The sequence below is a fragment of the Aptenodytes patagonicus genome, chromosome 2 (genome assembly GCF_965638725.1).
Source record: "Aptenodytes patagonicus chromosome 2, bAptPat1.pri.cur, whole genome shotgun sequence".
In the NCBI taxonomy this organism is placed as follows: Eukaryota; Metazoa; Chordata; class Aves; order Sphenisciformes; family Spheniscidae; genus Aptenodytes; species Aptenodytes patagonicus.
In genome coordinates, this window is record NC_134950.1 from 52,709,585 (window position 1) to 52,735,718 (window position 26,134).

Genomic DNA, 26,134 nt, shown 5'->3' on the forward strand with positions numbered 1-26,134 from the left:
AGAGTATTGAAACTGGTAAAAAGCCTAGAATAGGACTATCCTTTCCTTTTTAAAAGCCTTTTCCTCTGAAGGAGAAGATTTGGTTGTATTTGACAACGGAAGCTTTTTAGTCTTCCTGAAGGGGTTGGGTAACTGTAGCACCTCCCTCTCAGTACCTAGTCTGTTTTTTCCCCGATACCATTATTTTGGGCAACTGTTTCACTGAGCAATTAGGAATAGACCTACATCTCCAAAAGACGCAAGTTCCTTTATTTCAAAAGTAAGGGGTAAATCTCTAATTTAGAAGAGGGAAGAGGATCCAAATACTGGGATGAAACTGGCAAAAATGTCAAGGTTGTTTACTGTTTATGTAGTACCCACCAAAATAGTAATTTTTCTATTGTTACAATGAACTAGTGTAGTCCTACCCCAATACTGCTTTAGTGCAGCACTGAGGATCAACAAAGGCCTGTACGATGCAAAGAACCACGCAAGAATACTACCACCAGATCTGAAGTTTTTACTTCACCAGTTTTCCAACAACAACAAAAAAAAATTAAAAAAAATAAAACCACTTCCACAGCACACTGTGAGAATGTCACACACAGCAACACGGTATTCTGCTTGATAGAGAGCAGCATCGGAAACAGCAGTCAGAGTTAAAAAGAAGTCGATCAGAGTTTCTTCATTCCAAACCACCCCACTACATCAGTTCATCTTTAGATGTGTTGTTTTGGAGAGAAACATTGCCAGAGTTTTAGAACTTGCTAAAGTAAAAAGACTGCCATTAAGAATAAAAGCATGAGAAAAAGATAAATTTAAGTAGTATCCTTGCACTAGTAAGCAACAAGGTTTAAAACTAGTGACGATCGAGATTCAGTTTTCATAGTCTATGATTATCTTTGGGGTGAGTAAGAATGTTTGATGCTCTACCCAGAATTTCAGTTTAGAGACAGGATTATTATAGAGAATTTTTTTTTTTGCTTGCACTGAGTTCTTGGAACTGCTTGTGTATTAAGAGTGAAGCTAACTGAACTCTTTGTTACGCAACTGGGATGCGGCCCTCAGGATTTCCTGGCACATCACCAAAGAAGTCCTCTGCTGGTTGGATTCAAATCTGTTTCTCATGTAATACCCAATTGTATTTACAGAGATAGTTAGAGCCACATTCCACGTACTTCAAACGAAAAGGTCCAGACTTTCGCATGTATAAAGACATTGGTCTATTAAATTAACATTTTCTTATGATTGCAGCGCATAGTTTGACTTTTCATTTTGCCCTTGGTGGAGAAGGATGAAAGGTTCAACTGACATTGTGTCCATACACAATTTTTTAATTAGTTTTTCAAGTAGCAATAGGAAAAAAAGAGGGACTCTCCTAGTGTGCTTTCCCACTAAATACTTTAGACAATCTAGATGATTTTTTTTTTTTAAACTAAAACATACAAGCTCTGAATCACGCAAAATATGACCACCTCAGCTACATTAGTCTAACGTAACTGGGCAATTAATTGGTGAAGCTGTCAGACCATCTGAAGAGGTAGTGACAGTCCATTCTCACAGTGCCAGCCTGATGTGTGGGCTAAGTTAAAAAAAACCAAACAACACTGAGGCATCACCGTATGCTCGCTGTGTTTTCCATTTTGGTATTTCCAGTCAACCACTCTGTCTTGACATTTCTAGTTGACATTCACCACTGCACCAACACGGTCAGAAGCAGTAAATTCGTGTTTCGTTTCGTCAGCAGCTGTATGCTCAGTGCTATTCATCATATATAGGTGGGTCTCCGTCGCTTGAAAACATTGACAGTTTCTTTCCATGATTCTGCACATGATCTTCATTCATCTTCTCCAAAGCTTCAATCTAGAGAGCCAAAAATAAATCCACGCTGAGATCATAAAACCATGCCTGCACCAGAATGTTTCTAAAACAGTGTTAAAAGGTAGCTTTAGATGACTGACCAGGTATATACAATATTCCTATTTCAATGATTCAGTCATGCGTGTGGAGCAATGTACTTTGGAAGTACAGCTTGAAACATCTGTTCTCAACGAGTTAGTAAAACGAGCAGCGCTCCTTTATAGTCTCGTGCTATGTAACTGAAACGCACAAGTTGCAGGGAGGACTAGATGCTTCTTAAGACTTCAGCTGTATTCCCCAAAGTACAGAAGCGTCCCTTTCTCCAACTCTGAACACCTCTACCATAACTCAGCCAATCCATCAGCATTGGAGAAATTCCAAGTAATACTAAGATTACAAATCTACTGCAATAATTTTTAATGGTGAAAGTTGAAGACAGTTATACTTAAGACGTTTTGTGTACTAACACAGTACAGTAGCTTATTTTAATCTTCAGATTGTTATGTTTGGATTACTTCCTCTTGTACTCCAGGGGAGATAATTTTAGTTACTAGCGACTAAAGTCAAAGTCTGAAGTTTAAGGATGGGCTGCTCAAATTCACCTCTATGCAAACAGCAATGTACGTCTTTCCCATAAAACTTATAAGCAAAAAAGGTGCCAACAACAACAAAAAACCGGACCCCACACCCCAACGCTCACAACACCGCCAGTGCGGAAATTGTTTTTTGCTTGATTAACTGATACATAAGGATCTTGGAACAGTGATACTGTGTTCCCTTTATCTCTTCCCCACTTTGAGGACCTACCCCAGGAGTTAAACAGTTTCAAGCTCCCACCTACTACGTGCTGGACTAGCATAAACCTGCACTGTTATTAGAAATCAAGTAGAGTAGAATTGCCATGTCACCCTTACTTTAATTAGTAAATATGGAATTTTTGACAATTTTTACAAACGTCTGGTATCAGGATGCATGCCTTGAGGAGTTACATCCAAAATTTGAAAATTAAAAGCCAAAGGCGACCAAAGATTCCTTGCCATATTTACATTAGCATGATTTCAGGTGTCTAATTTTAGGCTTGAACATTGAAAATGCTAGCCTATAAATTTTAAATTCAAGTAAGTTAAAATCTAAAACATGAAAAATAAGCAGTAGAACAATTTTTTTTTTTTTTTTAAAACCAACTTTCCTTTTGCTGCACAGCCTTTAATGTATGTAAGGAAAGAGAACAAAGCTAGCTTTTAAACTAAAACAGATCACTACATTTCCCTTAACGCTGAAAGCAGCAATTATATGCAACATGAAGCCTTTTATACTCAGGAGCAGGGAGATCAGGAAAGGGCGTGGAGAGGTCTGCCAATCTGAGTTTCAGAAAACATTTTTACTATGTTGAAACAATCGAGTTTAAAAAAAGAGATGCAGAATGATTGCTGAAATTATACTGACACACACTAATCATACAAACTGAACGTGGAAAGTTAAGGTATTGCAGTAGCTACTATAGCTAACCAAACCAGAATGTTAGACACGGAGAAAGCTATACCTCTGCTTGGAAGTCTACTTCATTCTCAGCTGTAATATTTAAACCTGAGACAGCATTGAAGAGTTCACGCTCATTAAGTGCTTCTGCCACACCTCCTTTCTGGAAGAACTAATCAATATAAAAAGCACACATTAAACATTTTACTACACAAAACAAAATACTCCTTTTCCTTCCCCAAGTTGCAATTACAGTATTTAGTCAAAATGACATTTTTGCATTTGTTGACTTACAAACAAAAGTAACTGAAAGAAGTTTTACGTTCTAGCAGTACTGTTTTATTCTTCCACACTTTTTTCCCTTTTGGAGAACACCATCAGTATGGACAGTATGTAAGAGCATTCTTATATATAGGTGGTGGTGACCATTTTTTAATGGAGTTGTATTGGTTGATTTTCAGTTAGCTCTGAACTGATTTTACCTTGGAAAACATTCAGCATAACAGAGGATTGTCAGATGAAGAGGTCCTACCTGTGAAACATTCCTACAGTCTCTGAACAAAAACTCAAGTCCATGAGGATGAGTTGGCTCCACAGACTGACTGACATCAATAAGCCAGACCTGTAGTCACAGAGAGACAGCAATTCACCTTGTAGTAACATTTCGCATTAGATGAAACCTTTCCTTCCCACGTTAAGAATATGCTCACCTTCCCATCATGCCAAAGCATGTTGTATTCACTCAGATCTGCGTGGACCAGGTTGCACTCCTTATACAACTGTTGCATCATCTGCAAGGAACCAAACTGATGAATGAATGAAGCGTGCTATACTCCAAATAAATATCGTTTGCATGACTGTAACAAAACAAAGCCTTTCCCCCAGTCACCCACCCAATTTACATCATTTTTTTCCAAGTCTTCAATAAAGTTTCATACAGGGAATCGCAGTTTTGGTAAACTGCCAGCAAACTAAGCTTTTATCATGGAGTTTAGCTTTGGCAAGTCAGAAGAATCAGTCTGGTAAACTCATGTCAGCTCTGCCAACCAGTCCAAGCGCATGAGACAGATAAACACGTTCTCTGAATATACCTGTCATTCTCACCCGTCACACAGGAAAGAAGCCTCATAGCTTTAGATGCTGAATCCTAACTAGTATGCATATTCACTTAAAACATGGTTGTGTTGCTCTACTGGTCTCAAGATTAGAGGCACAGACCATTCATGTTATCAAGCTGCTGGGTTGGTTGGTTGCTTTTTTTTTTTTCATGTCTGTAGGAAGCTAACAGTGAGTGGACAGTTAGCAGGTACATGTTTGAACAATTACAGCGGATAATAGGAAAGTAAAGTATCTACCATGCAATATTCTAATTCATTCTCCGATTTCTAGATTTGTTAAGAAGGGGGGTGGGGAGAGAGTTATCCACCGGAGAGTGCTTAAGCGTTGTAAATTAAGTATTTGGCAAGCCCAGAAAGACTTCAGAGAACTTTCTAAACCACATACTGCTTCTATAAAAGGAGGACTACTTGCTCATAATTTCTCTGCTGCTAAATATCTGTTTGTCATCAAGTTCCAGCATGTTTTCTACTCAGATTAAGATTCAATTTATTTATTTTTCACAGTCCATAATTTCTTATTTATTCTAAGTCACGGATTAAACAGCAGCAAAATAAGCCTTTGGACTCCGTATCTTGAAAGTGATGCAAGCATCCTGAAAAAGTAAATAAATGCTGATTTGTCCTTTAAGTTATTCCCCTAAAAGAAAACACAACCCCGAATTGGAGGAGAAATCAGCACTGTCTTACATTAAGAATCTGATAGTAGGCCTTTTTCATATCTTCACTACTAAGTGTTACATCCTTTAGTTTAGGAGCTGGGACTTGATCCTGGCCAATGAAAGACATAACCAAGACGTGTTTCTTAAGGATAACCACTTGAGGACAAGGAATTCCTGCATTTTGCATTCTGTGGATCAGAAAATAGATACTGATTAAGAAAAACAAAACAAAACCCCTGAAACCCTACAGTTCTAGTTCCTGCTTGCTCATTTCCAATCTGAGAGCGCTGTGTGTGAGAAACTTGATCCAGAGTCAAAAAGTCTTTGAAATAGACCAAATTGAAAACTGAAGAAATACATATATTTCGCAGTATTTCACATAGGAAAATTCAGATCTTCAAGTCGTAAGTGGGTCTAAAAACGCTCACTGAAAACTAATTACTTTTACAGCTAGAGCCCGTTAATTTCATTGGCTTGTAAATTCTGCTGCCAAACCACTGAGGATGCTGACAATTCATTAAACTGTAAGAAACCAGAGGCTTATTCAATCTGTGCCAGGTTGTATATTGTTTAGCCTAAAAATCAAATATAAACTTCAACCCAGGCATAGTGTAACTTCCTTAAACAGAGAATAGGAAACCAACAGGCATTTGGCAACTATATTTTTGGGTTTTTTTTCTTTACCTTGTTAAGTTATGCATTTCTTTCTCAGCCCACATACGAATAATCTTTCGTGGATTCAATTTACTGAAGCGGTCTTTAAATCTGTAGTCATCCTTAATGTATTTGTCACGGTTCTTGAATTCATTAAGAGTTGTTTTAAACACTTTGATGGCACATTCTGGAGGTATAACTTTATCTTCAGTTGCACTTCTCATGGAAAAAGTCAAATATATAACAAAGTTAACTATTCACATATTTACAAGCAAATGCATGATTTTTTTTTTTGTTTTTTTTAAACATTGCAAAATACAGCAATTTTTAATATAAGAGAGGAAAAGATCTGATTTTCTATCAAATTTGGGAGCCAATTCGAGTTTATATGAATGTTTGGGTTTTGGCATTTTGATTATAGATTGCTTATCAAATAGGTTCCATCTCCCAGTTTGTTAATATTTTAATTAAATGTCATAGCTAATAACAACCCTGTTAATAGATGTACTTGTTTCAAGAAGTTACAAGTGAAAAAATCTTGCATTAGAACAATAATGATAGCATCACAATGTTTTGTTAAGCACCACAAAGATACTGCCCGTTGAATACTACTAAGCAAAAGAACACTCCTGAACATCATTCAAGCGAAAGGTCAATTTAAAAAAAAAAAAAAAAAAGCAACTTTTCTCCCCGCCCCCAACTTGCCTCTCTCTCTCTCGACATCTCTAAATACGTTATCTGTATTTGGGTTTTATTACGTTTTTTCTTAATTCACTTTAAACTAGCGGTGTTTCAATGCACTACAATCACTACGAACGTACTACAATCCTTCCAGCATGGTAGTCTTTAAAACTGGACTCTTGCACGACTTGCAAAGTGAACAGCATCCCAAGGTAACCCAAAAGTAACAAACAGCACCTCCACTGAACTGCACAGATGGAGCCGACAATGCAGTGATCTGTATGGAAAGACAATCTTCAGGTAGCCTAAGATCAGCATGACAGCCCTGTAGTCTGGGGCAGGTCAGTGCAAGAGTTCTTCAAAATCGCAAGACTTCTTTTTTTATAAAAGGAGTACGTATTTTTCCACAGAAAGCTATAGTGGATTTGTCCCCGTTCATTAAATGGTCTCCAAGGAGGAAAGTGGGGATTTTTTTACTTTACGGTTGGTACCATTTGGTTTTCAGATTTTATTATTATCTGCATATATATGAATACAAACTTTAAGTCTTGGGACTGAAAAAAGTGCAGATTGTTTAAGTATTTCTGTGGTTTCTGCTTTTTAAACCATCTCTGGTACCTAAAGCTACTGTCAGTAACAAACAATATACTTACTTTCCTCCATATGCATGAAAAACAACAGATTCTTTTCCTGTGCTGATGCAGCCTGTGATGGTCTCCAGCATCCCAGCATTGACCATCTTGTACAGAAGTAAACGCGTTTTAGGATCCACTGCTTTCTCCTACAGGCAAGAAATGAATACTCAATTCATTAAAATAATTCTTTGCTTTACAGTGCATTTAAAGTATTTATATACCACAAGTGTTCAACTAGGTGGAAAGAATAACGTCTTAAGAGCATTCTCTCAACTGATAGAGAGGGAAAAAAAACCCAAACAACAAACCAAACAAAGAGATGAAGCAAAGCCAAACTGCTTCAGCACTGTCATCTTTAGTCCTTAAGATTTAATACTCAGGTACCTTAGCGGTTGTGTAGCACATACAGTATTTTACCAATTACACATAAAGTACAGACTGTGGCTCAAGAGCACTTTCTATAGCGTTTTCAAGAAGTCTTTACAAATCATGAATCAAAATATCCCAAATATTATATTCCTTTTATATCAGTAACAATAAAATAAAGCAAGACACCCAAATTTGAAGAAGTCCACAGCAGGAATTACCAGAGGCCCTGCTCTAAACTCACCCATAAAGCATATCAACTGACCTCCTAAATCATTAAGTCAGAGTTTACTTGGTCACCTCATCTTCCTGAAACTTGCTATGAAGACAGATATTTGGAGTCACATGATTCAGCTGCAGAGGATTAGTCCTCTGGATGGTTTCTATAAATAATTTCTAGGCAGTTTATTCATTGTAGCTGATTGAGAGACAAGTTTAGAAAGACAAAGAGAAAAAAATGGAAGCTGCTTGCTCTTATTTTGATATGGCTCTCACAATAATGCAGCTCAAATAAAGACAGCCTTTTTCTAGTAGGAGGTGGCTGATACCATCTCCTTCAGCAACGTTAACATAATACCGCTTAACTCTTTTACTGAAAGTGGAATGTTTCAAGGAATTACCAAAACAGTGTTCAGCTGTTACACAAGATAAAAAGTATATAGAGAGACTTTATTAAAAACATACAGCGGTGGAGTGCTCCTTCTTTTCATGTAGCCTTGCACTTCGACGTTCCTCAGAGTATGCATGCTGCTTTAAGGCATTGAAGACTTGATTTGACAGCTTTAAGTCCATCCCGATTCCATCCCCAACTTGGAACTCAGGTGCAAACTACAAGTAGAAATAATAGAAATTTAAGCACTGTTACTAGCAGACACCAAAAGTTGGCACAAGCAGAAATTTCTCATTCCGATTTGCAAAAACCTAGGGTAGATTAGGACCTATGCGAAACCCACTTCGTGTAATGTCACTATGTTAAAAAACATACTGCTCTAAACTCAGAACTCGAAGTTCTGCCCAAATTGATATGAGATTACCTAACATCCTGTAAAAATAGCACTTGCAGCATTTCCTTATTTGCGGAAGTTGTACCAGTTACATTAAAGAAAACAGAAGGTATGTACTATGAATAAACAGACTGAAAAGCTGTAAGTAAAACAATTGACAGAAAATAAGTTAGTTGGCTCATCAGGCAAAATGAATTAAAAAAAAAAAATAGTTTACATGATAGCTATGCTTTTCAAAAATAGCCTTGGTGTTTTATTTGCCTGTGTACCAAACTTGCTGATAAGTTTTGTTTTGCCAAAACACACAGTTCTGTGCAAATTCTTGAATCATGGCCATTAACAAACTATTATTAAACAAAAAACACGCACAACTCAGACTACCAGTTTGAATAACTAATCCAGACACTGCATTGCTTTCATCTGATGAAAAGGAAAAAAAAACCCACAAAAAATTAACACCGCATACAGTAGCACAGATGGACAAGCGTTAGTTCTTTGGTTGAATTGCAGCATTCCAGTTTTACACACAAAATAAGTTTTCACTTACATTTTCCATGCGAGCAGTGTTCTTTCTTCCACATACCACTTCATCATGTTTAGTAGTAATGTCTTTCCCTTTTCCTATGAAGCCCTTTCTCGGCGTAGTAGTAGGTTTATCTGCCAGCAGTAAGAAAAATAAATCTAACTTTACATCTAAACAAACATAACTAATGCTCATAAAGGTTCCACAATGCCCACAAAAGTAACATAATTTTATTTATTAAACAGAATAAAATACTTCAATTGTATGATCTGAATGCACTCTTCTCTTACCCTAAACATGACAGCTTCTTTTGCTATGTTATGACTTACTTCCCTGTCTTCTCTGGGGTGTCAGACACACTTTTGGCATGTTACAGACAGGAATATTCAATATCATGTGCAGATGCCCCTAGCCAAATGTAGATGACAGGTATGCATATCCCACAATACTTTCCATGTACAACAGTTACTTTACCAGATTCAGCCACGGAAGCCAATATACTGGCAGACAGAAGCCTGAAGTTACCCGCCCAACTTCCTGCATAACACCTCCCAATTAGGTGACCTGATTTTACATACAACCGGTATGTCTCCTTACATTCAAAAAAACTAATTTAACTATGTCATATTCTTAGGTCTATTAACTGAAGAAATTGTATCGCTTAAAACGGCCACATACCTGCTCTATAGGGATCATGACGGGTATCCTGCCAATCAACCTCATCCTCTGAGCTGTCACTGTCATAGGGATGTACCTTCCGATAATTTTCAAAGGATATGGAGACTTGAGAAACAAAACAAATAGGCATGTCTGTGATTATCGGGGATTTGCTACTTCCTCGCAGCTCTGTCAACTTAGGCAGAGTGCCAAGAATAAAGCAAAAATATTTCTTTGGATGAGGGTACCTTTGCTATCTCCATTGATCTTCTTCTCTTCACGCCGAAGCTGTGCATCATATTCCCTGTCAAATTCCATCTGCAGCATCTGAGCTAGCATTAGGTCACTAGAAGTGTCAATATTTTCTCCTGTAATAAATGGTCCTTCAGCAACACTATGTAAAATGAAAACAGAAATTGAAAAAATTAAACACAGTAATCTAAACAGAAACACTGCTTTATACCATTTCATCACTCTATACAAAAGACTTCATGCAGAGCTGCATAGAAACTAATGGATCTCAACTGTCCGCCCCCCCTCCAAGTCAACACTAAATACTAATAGCACATGACTTCATTTCTCTTTGCCACTCCTTTACAATGCAAATATTACTTAAACTTTTACTTGTTTACTGTTCTTTAAGAAGCATTAGGCGCTATTTTTAAGATGCCCTTCATGAAAGAGAAAGAAGGCATAGAGGTGGGGGCGTGTGTGTATATAAATTTTTATAAATAAAAACAAATTAAAAAAACCCAAACAACAGCATTGCTTTGCTCTGCTTCACAGAAAAGACCACAGGCAAAATTTGTATGAGTTTAGAACTAGTAAGCTCTTGGCCTATGTTTAGAGCTTCCAAGTATTAGGAAGATACAGGTGATACGCCTGACAGTTCTCGAAATAACATTGTACACTGTTAACAAGAGTCTCTAAAAGGGAAGAAAAAAACCATTTCTGACAATGTTTCTCAAAACGTAGCTTACAGGCTGGCTTAAGGCACCCAAAACAATGTGAAGAAAATATCAAGAAAGAAGGGTGACCGAGAAGAGAATCTAAGGAAGAGTTTTAACTGGGGAAGCCATCTTCACTGAAAAAGACCTGAAGCAGCAGAGTTAGGAGATAATAGGCAAAGTATTTACTATATTGCTATGCATTAAGCACACTGTAAGAAAGTGCACAAGAGACAGAAGATGGCTTCACAACTATGGAGATCATTAATCCAGGATTTAAACTTACGCAACCGCTTCAGGAAAAGCAGCATTTTCTTCTTCCAGCTGCAGCTCTTTCGCCAGCTGTTCACTCATTACATCAGCAAGGGAACACGATATTGATGTTGTGTTAGGGGCTCCCCATGGACACTGTAAATAAACATTTTATTCAAGTCAGCAAGAAATGCAGTGGCAACACAATAATCAGGATAATTAGCTATCACTGGCTCTAAAACAAGCTCACGTAATCTTAGAAGAGCTTGTCTTCTACAGGTACTTAGGGAAGTACGATGAACTAAAGTGCAGAAAATACCTCAAGGAGTAGTTTCATAAACTCAGTGGGGAGGCCTGTGATTGAAAGGATGTTGACGGTCACTTACTAATGGCGGGGAAGAAAGAGTCAGTTTGTCAGTGTCAGTACCCTCTGAAGACAGGGGCAAAGCCTTCCCAGAAAGTTTGCTTACAAGTCTGTGTAAAACTTCTCTTGGAATAACACAATATTAATGGCTTATGCACAGCTTCCTCCCCTGTTTCTAGAGCCCTGAAAGGACAGCCATCATAAACATCCCCTCAAAAACGCAGAAGCACGCACGCGACTTTGCTTGGGGAGGCGGGGGTTGGGGAACGATGAATCCAGGTTGTGACTCACTGCCTACCGCCTCGATAACCGAACTCGCTTAGATCCAATTCCCTGCTCACCAACAGAGCTCGGAAAGAAGCAACTCGTTTATCAGGGTCTAACAGCAGCTCTCTCCACCAAGAAGAGAATTGCTAGCAGCAGTGAACCGCGCCATACCCTGCCCAGCGCGGCTCATTACTCCCGTAGGCAGTGGAGCCAAGCGCTCAGTTTGCCAAATAACCGTGACCCTTGCTTTGCTGCACCGCTTCACAGCGTCCCCTCGACGGCCTCGGCCCGCTCAGAGGGAGGCGACCGGCAGAGGGGCAGCCGCGTACCGGAGTTACCTACGTGCCTGCCCCCCTGCCGTGAGCGAAAGTCGGCCGGGGACGGTGACCGTGCCACGGCACGTCTTTATCTTCCTCCACCCCCGAAGAGCCAGGCCAGCGGCGGCCGCGCCTCTACGGCCCCGGAGGATCGAGGTGCCGCGGGCGGCCGCGGGGTGCCGGACACAGCCCCGCGGGCCGCCGCCGTTAAGGCCCGGCGGGCCGCCGCGCCGGGCCCGCGCCCGCGTCCCCCAGCCAGCCCGCGCTCACCTTGCTCTGCCAGGCGGGGCCCGGCCCGGCGTCGGGGGCGGCGGCGACTCCTACCGGGTCCATCTGCGCACGCAAGGGCGGGCGGCAGGGCGACAGCAGCGACGGGGTCTCTCCTCGGGGCAGCGACGCTCCGAATGCGAAACCTTCCGGTTTCTCCCCCGTTCGCTCTTACCGTCGCCTGCCGTCGGGCTCCCCATTGGCCGGCGGCTCGGGGCCTCACCCGCCTTTCCGGTGATGTCACCGGGGCAACGCTGGGGGGGCCCGTGGGCTCACCGGCGGAGCCCAGCCCGGAGGCCGGCGCGGCTGCCCGCGAGTTGAGGCGGCGGGCCGGCCGCCCGCGCCCCGGGAGCGAATGGGTAGCGCTGGGTGCGAGGGCGACGGCAGCCTGCCCGCGGAGCGGCCGGGCCGCCGGGGAGCTATGCTGACAGAAATCGGGTGAGATGAGATGGGTGACGTTTGCTTTTATCTAAGGAAGTAACCATGGGAAGGGGAAAAAAAACCACAGAAGCGAACAAGCTCATTTGATCCTGATCCCATAACGCACTGTAAATACAAAATTAAATACTTCGTATCTGATCTGACACCTGTTACACCTCAATTTTATAGGTAATGTTTATCTGGAAAATAGTACTGTGATTGAAGTGCCCCGTTTCCAGGGCAGGGGCAACTGGATGGTGTTTTGCTACAATACAGTTGCGGTCTGACGTCTGCTCGAGCAAGTTGCCCAACAGGAAGGAAGCGATGCCTAGAAACCTCCTCAGCCCTGGCTCACCACCAGCTGTCGGAGGTACCTGCAGACGTAGACTACTGTGCCGTCACAGCCGCTGTCGATAACCAGACAACCAGCCTAGCAAAGCTGGCTGGCTCCAAGGGCAGGAGGAGCGGTAAGGGGTTGTACAGCCCCTGCGGCACCCCCCGGCCGGCTCAAAGTTCCCTGTTGGACATCTAGCAAAGCCCACGCTGCCAGGGCGGGCCCAGCAAAAGCCACTCTCGTCGGCTCCTCGGCATGCAAGAGTCAGCTTTGTCGGCTAAAGTTCATCTAATTTGACCTTAACAACTTGCAATGATGTAAGACGCTACAATCTCCCAAGACAATCTGTTCCAGTGTTCATCGCCGCAGAGAGTCCCCAGGTAAAGGGCAGACGGTTTGGAAGAGGGTAGGGACCCAGGTCGTAACGCCTGCCTCAGCTACGCACAGCCTGCAGGCATGACACAGGCGGGTGCCACGGAGACATGAGGATGGCTTAGTCTGGTGATGCCGTACCAGTGTGGTTCTTATCCTCTCTGCCCTTAGCCCTGGTGGAAAGAGATTATTTCTTTCCCTTTGCAGGCGCCTTTTGGGATGTGAAGATTGCTGCCATGCCCCCTTCAGTCTTCTTTGGCTAAATTTATCAGTTTTAGAAATGAGCAGAATGTCAAAGCAATGTCCTGCTGCCCCAAGAAAATCATTACTCTAGCACAGCTGTACAAGCACTGATTAAGACGACAGGTTTTGGTAGGTTTTGATTCAAAAAGGCATTAACAATGACTTAATATTCCTGTGTCTTTTTATTCAGCTTTTAATTTTCAGAAATAAGTCTTCTATATTAGTGTCTTAAATATTACCTGATTAGGCCTTGATCCCATGACCTCTTACATGAATGGATCAAGCTTTGAACTGAATTATATTAAGAAGAAATGTTCTGTAAAATGACACGTAAACAAAACCATATGCGACACGTTCACATCTCCTAATAAAAATAGTTAAAAATCTAGATAGAGCAGAAACTTCCCTTCATATTACTCAAAATTATTCCAAAGCTGTATAGCAATTACTTAATATGTAATTCAAGTTAGTCGTGATGAACAACATTGGCAGAAATTTGTATCTTCATTCTTAATCCCTCACTGTAAGTGGCTTAACAAGAATTCAAACCTGCCTCTGCATTTTGCTGTAGGAAGATATACCATCGTTGCCCGAGTCTCCCGCTTTTAATAAGAAATACCGCAAGAAACACAAAGAGAGATACCACTGTAGTATTTTGCATGAAAATGGTACTCCACTAAAATAAAAAGTCAAAAGTATTCTCATCGCATGCTCGCATTAGTCTTTGTAGATACCTGTAGACTTTTCTTACTCTTTTTTAAAGCTATACAGGCTGAATTTTTGGCACAATGCAAAGTATACATTTGTTTGCAAAATACACATTTGACGTGCTTACATAAACACATGCTCTACAAAGTGGAAATGCTGTATCACCTACCCCGCCATCTCTATCGTGTCCATTACGGTGGCATGTCAGTGATCTCTGTAGGCCTGGATGGACCAAACCTTTCAGCACTGGAAATCCGATGTCTGTTTTGGGCCACCTCCTTACAAACCAGGTAAGATTGCATCTGATGGACCAAAATGCTTGAATTTGTCTTGGTGCAGTGGAGACCATTCAGCTGTTGCCTTCTGTCTGCTGACTCTTGTCTTTTGAGGCTAAACGTAGCAGGTTAGACAGGCTCATTTTGTGGGCTGGATTTGGCCTCTGGTCTACCAGTTAGTGCCCCCCTCGCTCCCCAGTTTAGGCCACGCTCAGTTCCCTATTTATGCTGCTTTGCTCTGTCCTCTAAAAATAGGGTGTACGTGTACAGAGAGAGCCCTGTACTTTGCGTTACCTGAGCAAAGTCAAGGTGAGAACTGCAGAGATAGGGCCTTGCTAATACCAGGTCTGGGAAGAACGAGGCTTACCTAGGCCGTAATAAAAGAATGCCCAGTAATCATGACTAGGTGGGACATGTCTTTCACTGCTTCTCTACCTCCCTGGGATATTTATAGTTTACACGTCACCAATGAATCACAGAATCACAGAATGGTTTGGGTTGGAAGGGACCTCTAAAGGTCATCTAGTCCAACTCCCCTGCCGTGGGCAGGGACATCTTCAACTAGATCAGGTTGCTCAGAGCCCCGTCCAACCTGGCCTTGAATGTTTCCAGGGATGGGGCATCCACCACCTCTCTGGGCAACCTGTGCCAGTGTTTCACCACTCTAAGCGTAAAAAACTTCTTCCTTATATCTAGTCTGAATCTACCCTCTTTTAGTTTAAAACCGCTACACCTTGTCCTATTGCTACAGGCCCTGCTAAAAAGTCTGTCCCCATTTTTCTTATAAGCCCCCTTTAAGTACTGATAGGCTGCAATCAGGTCTCCCCGAAGCCTTCTCTTCTCCAGGCTGAACAACCCCAACTCTCTCAGTCTTTCCTCATAGGAGAGGTGTTCCATCCCCCCGATCATTTTCGTGGCCCTCCTCTGGACCCGCTCCAACAGGTCCATGTCTTTCTTATGCTGAGGGCTCCAGAGCTGGACACAGTACTCCAGGTGGGGTCTCACCAGAGCAGAGTAGAGGGGTAGAATCCCCTCCCTCGACCTGCTGGTCGAGGGAGGCCACGCTGCTTTTGATGCAGCCCAGGATATGACTGGCCTTCTGGGCTGCGAGCGCGCATTGCCGGCTCACGCCCAGCTTTTCATCCACCAGTACCCCCAGGTCCTTCTCCGCAGGGCGCCGCTGCGGGGCGGCAGCAACGGCCCTTTAAGGAGGCGGCGCCCGGCGGCGGGAACCCGGTGCCCATTGGCGCGGCCGCGACGCTACGTGTCGCCGCGATGGCCGCCGCCGCCGGCCGGGTCCGCGCAGCGAGGCGCTGGCGGCGGGGCGTGCGGTGACAGATGTATTTGAAGAGGCCGGCGGGCGGCCTCGCCTTCTGCCTCTTCTACCTGGCGTCCTGCTTCACCAACAAGGTGAGGGCGGGCGCGGAGCCACCCCAGCCTCGGAGGGGCCGGGGCCGGGCGAGGCGGAGGGAAATGCCGGGGCGCTGGGCAGTTCGTCCGCCGTAGCGGGAGCGGGGGGCTGCGCCTGGGAGGGCGAGGTAAGTGCGGGGACCCAGGAGGAGGAGGAGAAGGAGGGACGGTGCCCTCTGCTTGCCCTGCTCGGGGAGAGCCGGCGGGCCAGCCCTTCGCGGAGGAGGGCTACCCCACGAGTGAACACCCCCCCCCCCCCCCCCCTCCCCCCCCGGCATTTCAGCCCAGAGGCCCACCGCCGCCCACCCCGTGTGCGCTCGTCGTAGAGGGTATAGCTGTCTTCTGCCGGTCTCGTTTTTCTCGGTGTGTGGCATCTTTACCTTTCCGCGACACATACGTTTCAATACTGGCACATTTAGGAGAGTAAAAGGGTGGTATTATTCAAATGAATGAAATGTTAGTTATGGAGCCAGAAATCGCGCTGCTTTGAAAGCATCGGTGATGCTGAATGTATTTTTTTATTGGGTATCTAGCAACCACTGAATGCAGAGTCATTCACAAAAGATCTGTTAACTGGGACAGTAATACCAAGTATCCAAGGGAAAAATCGGAAATATTCCAAGCATCGTAGTGAAACAAATATTAACTTCCATGGACCCTTTGACAGTTTAATTAACCTGCAAATTAAGGACATGAAGTGTCTTTTCCGCTGTGCAACTTAATTGCCTGTCGGTATTGCTGAAAGGTCTAAGCAGGAGGAGAAGTAGGCTGAATACAGGCACGTTGTGAATAAAATTGTATAGTTTAAACATAGCTTGAAGTAGTTTGTTCACTCTGGGAGGAGGAGATAGAGTAACTACTCCTTGCTGTCGTATCTATTAGAGAGTGTGTCTGTGGTTCTGGTGCAGACTTCTGAAAGAAAAGAAGTTTTTGAAGCAACCAGGGTATGGATTTCCAGAGGGAGAGTTAGAGAAAAGCAGCATTTTGGAGGTGAAAAGGAAATCTCTTCTCAGCATCGGCCGCTGGTTTCTGTTCAAAGGTACGCTTGCCATTAAGGATGCCCAGAAGTAGACTGAAGTCCAGATGTGAAGCAAAGTTCGTAGGGAGAGATAATACACTTGATTTGACAGACTGCTAGGAGCAGTGATTAGTTAAACAGAAAGGGGCTGGAAGAGCTGCCAGATTGCATCATGCATTGGAAAAGGTACTTGGCTTAACTACACTTGAGAGGAAGTTGGAAGGACTTTGACATAGGGCCTCCATTTTCAAACCTGAATGTAGGTTTTAGTGTAATAAAGTTAAAAATAACCAGAATATAGACCTTTCAGTTGTTGCAGGTGGTATGTAAATGCGAATAGGGGTACAGACATGTGCAGGTGTATCGTCCTGATTTAAAACCCATGTGTAACATGACCCTTTGTGAATCAGCATGCCTTGTCTCTCTATATTGATGCCAGCTTCTTAGCGACACCCTCCACACCTAAAAACTGGACCTTGCAAAGTGTTCAGCATAGTTTCCTGTCTGTTGAAAGCTTTCAACTTCTCCTTTTGCCATTGACAACTTCTGCTGGCTCCTGGGAGGAATGGCAGGTACCTTTCCTTCCCTCTGAGGAAGCTTCAGTCAGTCTTCTCCTTTGCAGAAATAATATTTATATACTTCATTACGGGACATTGTTAGAGCCTGATATACGCATGGAAAGGCACATGTATTTCTGCCTTGTATTTGCATATATACATATATAGTGGGAAAAGACACTAGCATCCATACACGCAGACCCTGACAAAGCATGCTAAAGCAACGACACAGAGGCTTTGCTTTTTTCCCCCATATATTACATCTCCAAAGGGCTTTATGGACTGCTTAATATTTTACACAAAATGGTGTGTGAACAGAATGTTAGGTCTGTAAGATGAATTAATCATCAGGAGACAATTATGTTAAGATTATTGGTCTTGATTCTGCTAAAGGTTGTCTCTGTGGTATGATATGATTTTAATTGACAAGTGCTTATGTCTTTTTGTTCCTGTTAATCCTTTTCCCATTCAGTGTGATGCACGGAGTGTGCTCAGAAAGTGAAAGAGCAATTCAGAAGGTAGCCTTCCCTTCATCGTTCAGTGTGTCCACTCCATACCTCATGTGCTTCACTGTCTGCTACCTTCCACAGTGCCTGGGGAGGCGTCCAGCAGTTCTGGCATGGGAAGAGAAATTGCTGAAAACTTTTTTTGTCCTTTTATTTTTCTTTATTTTGGTAGAAACTTTTTGTGTTTTGTTGCTCTCGTGGTTGTTTGTTAATGCTATAACGCTGTAGGTGTTTGATGTCCATTAATTTGGTATTTGTTTTCCAGTATGTCCTGTCTGTCCTGAAATTTACCTACCCTACCCTTTTTCAAGGGTAAGTACCGTTTTAAGAATAGAGTTGTTTGAAAAATGACTTTAATCAGTAAATGTCTTGCTGTTCCATGCTGAAGCTAACTTTAGTACCTCTTGTCATTACTGGCTTTTGCTGTCCAGAGAACATACTTCATGAAGCCTTAGTAAAACATTAATGAATGTGTCTTGGTTAATTTTTAAACATCATGATGGTGATGTAATTAAGATATATAGACTCCATAATTTCTCTTTTTTCTGAAAGTCTTACGCTTCAGCATAGAAAAGTAGCAATTACAGTACAGCCTGTCTTCTTTGGAAATGGCACTCATGGATAATGTGCAGTTGTGGTATATTCTTTTGGTATGCTAATGAAAACCAACCTTAAACCCATGTTTAGGCATACACAAATACCATGTTGCTTATTTTCATGCTTAGCCTTTGTTGTAACTCTGCATCACAAGGCACTGTCATATCTTAATGATTGTAATGAGAAATTTAATGTTTTGTCAAATATCCATATATACCATCAGTGCTGTTAATGATTTGTGAGACATTTAGTGAAAATCTGGCTTCTTAGAGTCAAGACTTCCCTCATTTGTTCTTTTGAGATAACACTAAAGTCTGCAGACACTGGAAATATTTTAATTCCTTTACTGCTGCTTAGCATGGCTTATATTTTTGCCTGATGTGCAGCCCCAGGACTGTGATCAACTCTAGGAATAATTGCCTTGGGAATCTCCATTTTTTTTGTTGAGTGTACTCAGCTCTATTAAATAAGCAACGAATGCTTTCTTCAGTTCTGACACACACACAGAGACTGTCTCTTGGACAAGGCTTTTATCATATGGGGAAAGGGTTTTGAGTAATGTATACAAGTGTGGTAAATCAACAGTAAAAAAGCATATTTCAATGGCGAGCAACTGCCTTATGGTACCTGTTATTTCCTTTTTCTATTATGTGGAAATGCATCTCAGCATGTTAATATTTTTCCATAAGTTCTGTCTTTTAAAGGTGACCTTTTCTTGAAAATTATTAAGTGGCTCAGATGCGCTTTTACGTAGACCTATGACAGATGAGCAAAAGAGGAAAAGAGTGTTTTTCTCAGTTCATGCTGTTATTGTTCGTTGTCATTGGTTTTGTTCCCTATATAATCTAAGACTGTATTGCATAGTGCTAAGCATCTGGAACTGTTACTAACTTCGACTTCTGTCCTTAAAACCTGAGACAAGAGGAAATTCTTTGCAATAAAGTTGATGGGAATTAATCACTGGCTTGGAATAGAGCACAGTCAAGCCTGCAGCAAACATCAGGGATACCTGGCTTTTAAGCTCTCATATGCTCCTCATCTAAAAAAGGTGAAGTGAGCTGTTACAGTAGCGCTGAATATTCATCATACCCATGTGGACAATGAGCTCGCTCTTCTCTGATGCTGTCCAACTGTATGTAATACTGTGTAGAGTGAATATTTGTTTATTTGCATATGTGTGAGAGAGATTTTAAATAATTGCTTAAAGGCATTGCAATGAATGGGAATAATAAATAAAACCATTTCTATACCTGTTACAGATGTTAATGTGATTTAACACTGTAGTACAGTATCTCTGTCTGAACTGTGCTAGACATTCAAGGATTTTTCACCCAAGAAACATGAAACACGTCTCTGAAAACCACTAGCTTAAGGAATAAGGAAGCTAATAACTTATTTTAAAGTTTAAAAAAAAACCCAGGGTGCATCACTACTAATTTTAAGTTATCTGCAAGCATTTCTAAGGCCTCATATACTATTTCCATAATAGACTAAGGAACGCCTTTATGGTAGGATAAGTCATTAAATAGATAAGTCAATGCAGAATGTATGTAATTGTTACATACCTTTTCAATGAGGAAACTGCAGTATTGTGTTTTATATGCAAGGTTATCTGGCTGTAAAGGCTCTAGAGGCTCTGAATCAGAGGCTCATGCAGCATAATGGTGTTATTGTTGATGACCCTTCACTTGATGCTTGCTACACAAGATGCAGGGCCGGGGAGAGGAAGCAGTCTGAGTTCAAGGGAGTTTGTAATCGAAGCCCAGCATGAATAACCGTGGGAAGTCATAGAGCTAATGTTTGAAACAACTAGGACTACATACGTCATCCTTGGGGCTTATTACTTCAGCTGAAGCGAGTCTTCGAATCCTGAAATCATGTTTATTTGTTCTAACAATACCAGTTTATGTATGAAAAGATACTCATCTCTTGTCACAAACCTTGCCTCACTTGCGCCTTCAGATCATTATGGCTGTAACATCACTGTTATTATTGTAAGCCGTGTGTGGGAAGAGATGATAAAATGGGGACTCAGTAACATGACTAAGGTAATTGTGGTAGATGGTAATTTACAAAACATTTGAAACAGGAGGTGGAAGAACCAGAGTATTAGAAAAGTCGGAGGAAATGAAGGCCCACAAAAAATGAAAGATTCAATGGGGAATAGTGGCATCCCTGGTAACCTGGAGAAACGGTAGATAACTAGAGTCATGGGTGTGCTGTGAGAAATTCTGCGGATTCTAAGGTCATGCTCCATGTGGTTAAAAAGGACAAACAGTTCAGAGGTGCTGTTTTGTTTCTATTTCAGGTGGCAGACATTAGTGGGTGGACTTCTGCTTCATGTCTCCTGGAAGCTGGGCTGGGTGGAGATAAACTTGTGTTCAAGGTACTGTGGGGTTTTCAGTGTCTGCTAAATACTTATTTTCAGTAGCTGGGTTACGACATAGTTAAGTTGGTTGTGGAAGTTACTAACTTGCTAAAATATAAGTCGGTGTGTGTGTGTTTGTATGTGTTCTGCTTCACAGGTATAGTAGAGATCTTGTGTTTTAGTCTAATGAATGTTAGTGACACACAAGTGGATTCAATTTAACCTTGGTAAAACAATCAAAAAAGCATAGTCATTAGTGAAAACTATAAGGATAACTTATCCAACCATCTGTCCACATCTCTTCCCTGGATTATTTTGGAGTATTATAAGAGAAACCTTGGTAACGTTAGTTAAGAGCATTGGCACGTGCTTCCCCAAAACCTCAGTGCAGTGAAGTCCACAAACGTGATCTGCCTTTTTCTGCAAGAAGTCTGTCCCATAAATGGGAATCATTCACCCTTGCCGAACTCTAGGATTTATAACTACACAGCAAGAGCAGCCATTGCAGTAGAGGATTGGTATAATAATCAAACTGCAAATTAAAAGGTGCTTTGTAGACGAAGATCATCTGCTTGAACTGAGTGTGACAGCAACTCAGAAGAGTCGTCCAGCATACTGTACTCTGCTCAGGTGGATCCATTCTGCGGTATGGAACGTGGCATATCTTTTTTTATTTTGCAAAATCTTCTAATTTATAAGATATATGCCCACAGCGATTGTTGAATCTCCATCTCTGGAGATATTAAAAACTTTACTGGACAATGACCTGAGTGATGTGACTTGACTCTGAAGCTGGGGGAGATTGGACTAGATGACTGCCAAAGTTCCCTTCTAAGGTAACTTTTTTCAGCAATTCTGTACTAGCACATCACAACTGATTGGGATTCAAACAGTTGGCTTGCAAAACTGAATCTCCTCATTTGGAATGAAATCCTGCATGTACGTCAGAAGAACCAGGTTAAGTTCTGCTTTCACGTCCACGCAAGTGGTGACTACATCACCACTGAAACTTAAGTCAAGTTGTAAATGGAAACACAATTTTACTTCCTATCTTTTATCTGCAGTGTAGATAAAATGAGGATATTGGTGTAAAAGCTGTCAGTGATATTGGTAGAGGCAGGATTCGGGTCCAAACCTTGCTTTAGTGGCAGTTACTGATATATATATTATTATCAAATGTATATTGTTTATGCAGATTTTGTCTTCACAGAACAGTCTAAAGGACAAAGGAATACAGCCATCACTAATGTCCTTTTTAGTTCAACTTTTCATCACTAGATGATTACTTTTGCTTTAAATCATAAAATTAAAGAAGTTGACTCTTTTTTCCCAGCTTGGAAAAGGTATTCATTTTTTTTAAAACTTGGAAGACATTAAAGAAAATACTGGACAAGAACCGTTTTGTGCTGTTGAAGAGGATGTTTTTATCTAAGAAAAGTTTTGGTGAAAAATTAGTTCGTGTTTTGACGATGGCGACTTCAGGCCACTAGATGTCAGCACACTATAGGAAAAGTGATTAAAACACATCTTGAGAAACCTCTTCATTAGTTTAGCTAGTACAGAATGCCTGTTCTAGAATAGACTGAATGAAATGAACAGAATTAATTGACATGTTTTGGCTATAATTCAGCCAACTACTTAAGCAAGAGTTTAAATCTGTCTTTCTTCAGAAGAATTAGGCACAGGCTTTGATGCTTTGCTGGACTGGACTTGTAGCATATATCTCCTGTATTTTAAAAAAAAATAAAATCACACCACCCCCACCCCCAAACCAACCGAAAAATTCCCCAACAAACAAACATAATGTCTCAAAGTTTCTGTCTACCACTTCCTCTCAAGCTCCTTTGCCCTCCAAAGGTGATTTTTCTTAGTACTATCACTGGGATAAGGACATTCCCACCCCCCCACCTCCCCTCCCTTACAGAATATTGGTCTCTGAATCTATCTCTGTGTGTGTATAGGATACTTAAGAATACCATATCCAGTCCTCAGTCTTGTCATGCTTTAAATAATAAACTGCCACCCATTTGTTTGTTTATTTCCACAAAGTCCTAGTACTTCCATCACGTGGACTGATCTCGTATGCTTTCTGAGCCAGTTCAGCTTATCCCAAAGTGTCTCAGCAGAATTTTATTACATAGAGATCATCACCCTTTGTCTAAAGTCTGGAATACTAGCTTCACAATAAAGACCAAATAAAAACATATTACTTAAAATAATTTCTTTTAGGTTTTGTGGGTACCCTGCTTTTCATCTGCTTCCCCCCCAGTACTCGCAGCTATAAGGGACTCAGTCACCATCATCATTGCTTCTAAAGGGTGAATGGTGACTGTCTGCAAAACTTGTACCCGAAACAAGGCCTCTGTGGAGCACAGAGGAATATGTGTAGCATCTGCATAATGCTTCTAGCACTGCAATCTGCCGCCCAGCTTCTGCCTAACCCTTGTAGGCACGTAAGTCCTATGAGTTCCGGTTGGCATTTCTTGTAGTGCTGAATTTTCCCCACAGCTAAGCAGCAGCTCGGAGCCTTGCTTAAACCAAAGCTCCGAAGTGTGGTTTAGGGGAAGCTACCCATTGACTTCAGTGGGCTTTGGATCTAGCCCTACAACCACAAGCTCATCAGTTCTTTTATGTCACTGAGCTTTCCTGTTTTGCATGTACATCACTGTATTGCCAACAGAAGAAGCTACTAATTGGTTTACATACAAGACAGATTGTTGGTGCTGACACGTTACATCAAACATTCTTTTTCAGTCCTGAAATTCTCACTTGGCAGCAAAAAATTCTACGCTTACATCATGGAAAAAGCATCTGAAGTCCTTTTCCGTTGCACTTTGCAGTATTGCACTGGAGATGAAGATGTATTTGGGATTCCTAGAATTTAGTGGTGGGGAACATGAAAGAGTGTTATGTTCTAAATGAAAATTCAGTTTTCGTTGTGTGTTCCTTTCATCTTCCCAGCCCGCCTTTTCTTTTCTCCCCTCCCCCTTTCTTCCATTTGTTGCAGTTCCAATAGGGTGGGGATATTTTTGTTGGTGTCTGATGTGAACTCATTGGTAATGAGGTATGACAGTTTTAGATCCTGGTCTTGGTGAAATTCCAGTTGAAGTCAATAACCTTAAAAGGAACAGTGTTTTTATAAAAAATGGTGGTGACTGCCCCAACAAACAGAGCAAATATTTATCCCAGTGAAAGAATATAAAGATTACTCTGTTTTTGTTACCCTGGGTTTTTGATCAAGTATCCTAGAAAATTATGTATTAAAAAAAAGAGGAAACACGATGTTTAGGTTTTTTTTCCTTGTCTGTGTTTACATGAATCTTTGGGCATGTTTTATCTTCATTCAGACTGTTCTGATTCCATCATTTAGTAGTCTGTTTTTCTTGTGTTCCATGAAGCGTGGTAGTGTAGCGGTACTTATAATTAAGTTTTAACTCTTACATGCTAGTTGGAAGTGTAATCCAAGTGAAGGAACTACAAGCAGTTTGGTTTCGTTTTGAGAATCAGCATTATTCACTAACGTTTTCTCAACTTTAGTTCAAAGCTTGGGAAGAGTGAATGGGGGTAGCGGTGTCTTCAGTCCTGAGAAGCCCTTGGATCAGGCCTTTAGATCACTGCTACTCCTTTCCTCCCTTGCTCAAAATCTTACATTATTCTCTCTGAAATTTACCACCTACCTGATCCCTTTTCCTCTTAAGTACCGAGATAAAAAAAGAAGTGCAAATTCTGAAGCCCCTTCTCAGAACTGAAACCTGACCCTACTGCAATAACCATGGCTAAAAAAAATACCAGATCAATCTGTGATGACTTCATTTCTCCATTAGTTGTCAAACTGCCTCTAGGAGTTTGGCTTAGTCGAAGGAGTATCATTAAGAAATCTCAAGAGACAGGCTCCCACAGAGACAATCTGATCTTTAGGAAGAATCTCGTTGTAAATCTGGCTGAGAAATGAATGTGTGGGTGGGCAAGTGTATTTGTACATAGTGAAAATGTGTGCTGTCTGTGCAAGTACGCCATTTTATGCCTTCATTTGTCAGTTTTTCTTCCTTTTACAGCACATCAAGGCAATTAGTTGAAATTTCTCTCCCTTAAAACCAATAGGAGTAATTGCTGTGAAACAAACAATTTTGCAGGGAAAGGAGCCAGGGAAAGAGTAAAAGAAAGAAAATGTATCTGCAGATAGTTCCTATCTGGGACTAGATGAAGTGATTAATTTCTGTCTCAGACTTCTTTACTACATAGGAGGAATACTGAACAGTCACACAATGAATTTAATACGCACACCTTTGAAATATGTGTACATATAAACGTATTATTATATTCCTTGCAAGCAACACTTGCTGACTGTATGTAAACAGAATGTGGTGAAGTAATGGGATTTTAATTGTTTTCACAGGTCTGAAATCCTGTCATGGCTTCCTGCTTCAGTACTGTTTGTTGGCATTATTTATGCTGGCTCTAGGGCACTGTCTAGATTGGTAAGAAACGCACAAGTAGAAGTCAGTTCTTTATTACCTCTACTGTATGAGCAAAGAACATTCCCTTCACACAAGGTGTTTAATGCTGTTCCTGGGTTGGGGGGAAAGAAGGGAGGAGGGGCTTAAATAATACATACAGTGTTAATGGTGCTAGAGCAGCAGTCCAATCCGACGAAGTGTAGAGCAGTATCAAAAAGCACTTCCGCGACAGTCCAAAGCACTCAGCATCTCTCCAGAGTACTCAGTGTTTTGCAGATCCTCAGTGGTCTGAATTGTGCGAGTGGGGAAGAAGCTGAAGAAGTTACTAGCTGTAACTTTGCAAAAGGGGGAATGGGGCTGTGGGATCTGTGGGAAGTCCTTCCAAGAAAAGGATGAGGACCATTTCAGTGAGAGGCTTTTGATGCTTCACAGGATTTGAAAACATAAATTGAAAGTTGGAAAGAGATTATGGGAAGGGTTAGATCAATCAGTTTTATGATCCATTTGAATCACAGTAACCTACCGAATGTTTAGAGGATATCAAATCTGCTTTCATTAAAGTTGAATGCTTTTTACTTAAATGATATAGTCTTTCTTAAAAAAAAAAAAAAAAAGCAGTGACATGAATTTTTAAAAAACAGCAATGTTTTTCTGCTGTTATGCAGTCTGCCAGGCCAGATTCTGCACTAGTTCCCTTCTGCATTCTGGCAATGCGTCTTAATCTAATCCAGAGCCAGCTCGCTCCTGCCAGCCCCTAAACTCCAAGAAGAATCAAAAGGGAATTTTTGACAAGATTCTGCTTGTAGTGATCCCCTGAACATCCCAGTGGAGAGGTAGGGC

At 41.5% G+C, this 26,134-nt stretch overlaps 2 protein-coding genes and 1 long non-coding RNA gene across 10 annotated transcripts in view; 2 read left to right on the forward strand and 1 right to left on the reverse strand.

Moving 5' to 3' along the window:
• Nucleotides 1-484: 484 nt before the first annotated feature.
• Nucleotides 485-12,176, reverse strand: RIOK3 (RIO kinase 3). Of its 2 annotated transcripts, none has more exons than XM_076329838.1 (13): nucleotides 12,033-12,176; nucleotides 10,849-10,970; nucleotides 9,864-10,009; nucleotides 9,637-9,741; nucleotides 8,983-9,092; nucleotides 8,116-8,259; nucleotides 7,084-7,211; nucleotides 5,780-5,968; nucleotides 5,124-5,283; nucleotides 4,029-4,109; nucleotides 3,851-3,940; nucleotides 3,383-3,490; nucleotides 485-1,842 (listed from the first exon to the last, which is right to left on the reverse strand). In XM_076329838.1, the coding sequence occupies exons 1-13, from the start codon at nucleotides 12,093-12,095 to the stop codon at nucleotides 1,741-1,743; spliced, it is 1,548 nt and encodes a 515-aa protein (XP_076185953.1). In that variant the 5' UTR covers nucleotides 12,096-12,176; the 3' UTR covers nucleotides 485-1,740. The 2 variants fall into 2 exon arrangements, with proteins under 2 accessions (XP_076185953.1, XP_076185952.1); XM_076329837.1 differs by having other exon boundaries at nucleotides 5,780-5,965; nucleotides 12,033-12,135.
• A 141-nt stretch (nucleotides 12,177-12,317) lies between these two features.
• Nucleotides 12,318-14,096, forward strand: LOC143156417 (uncharacterized). Its single transcript, XR_012994622.1, has 2 exons — nucleotides 12,318-12,467; nucleotides 12,639-14,096. It is a non-coding gene; the product is annotated as an uncharacterized LOC143156417 (long non-coding RNA).
• A 1,580-nt stretch (nucleotides 14,097-15,676) lies between these two features.
• The window catches only part of SLC35D4 (solute carrier family 35 member D4), a 58,845-nt gene continuing 48,387 nt past the window's right edge, over nucleotides 15,677-26,134 (forward strand). For all 7 annotated transcript variants that reach the window (XR_012994620.1, XR_012994621.1, XM_076329839.1 and 4 more), the window contains exons 1-4: nucleotides 15,677-15,791; nucleotides 18,138-18,184; nucleotides 20,778-20,855; nucleotides 25,234-25,315. Coding sequence is in view for 5 of the 7 variants with exons in the window: in XM_076329839.1 (XP_076185954.1) it covers nucleotides 15,720-15,791; nucleotides 18,138-18,184; nucleotides 20,778-20,855; nucleotides 25,234-25,315 (279 nt within the window). In the remaining 2 variants the exon portion in view is untranslated. The remainder of the gene's footprint in view (nucleotides 15,792-18,137; nucleotides 18,185-20,777; nucleotides 20,856-25,233; nucleotides 25,316-26,134) is intronic.

Bases quoted from the DNA above. Each gene is read 5' to 3' on its own strand.
- RIOK3 (XM_076329838.1), bottom strand. From the start codon at position 12,095: ATGGACCCGGTAGGAGTCGCCGCCGCCCCCGACGCCGGGCCGGGCCCC. The intron at 10,971-12,032 runs GTGAGCGCGGGC...GTTTATTTACAG, and splicing joins GCCCCGCCTGGCAGAGCAAG to TGTCCATGGGGAGCCCCTAA. The intron at 3,491-3,850 runs GTAGGACCTCTT...TATATTGATTAG, and splicing joins ACTGTAGGAATGTTTCACAG to TTCTTCCAGAAAGGAGGTGT.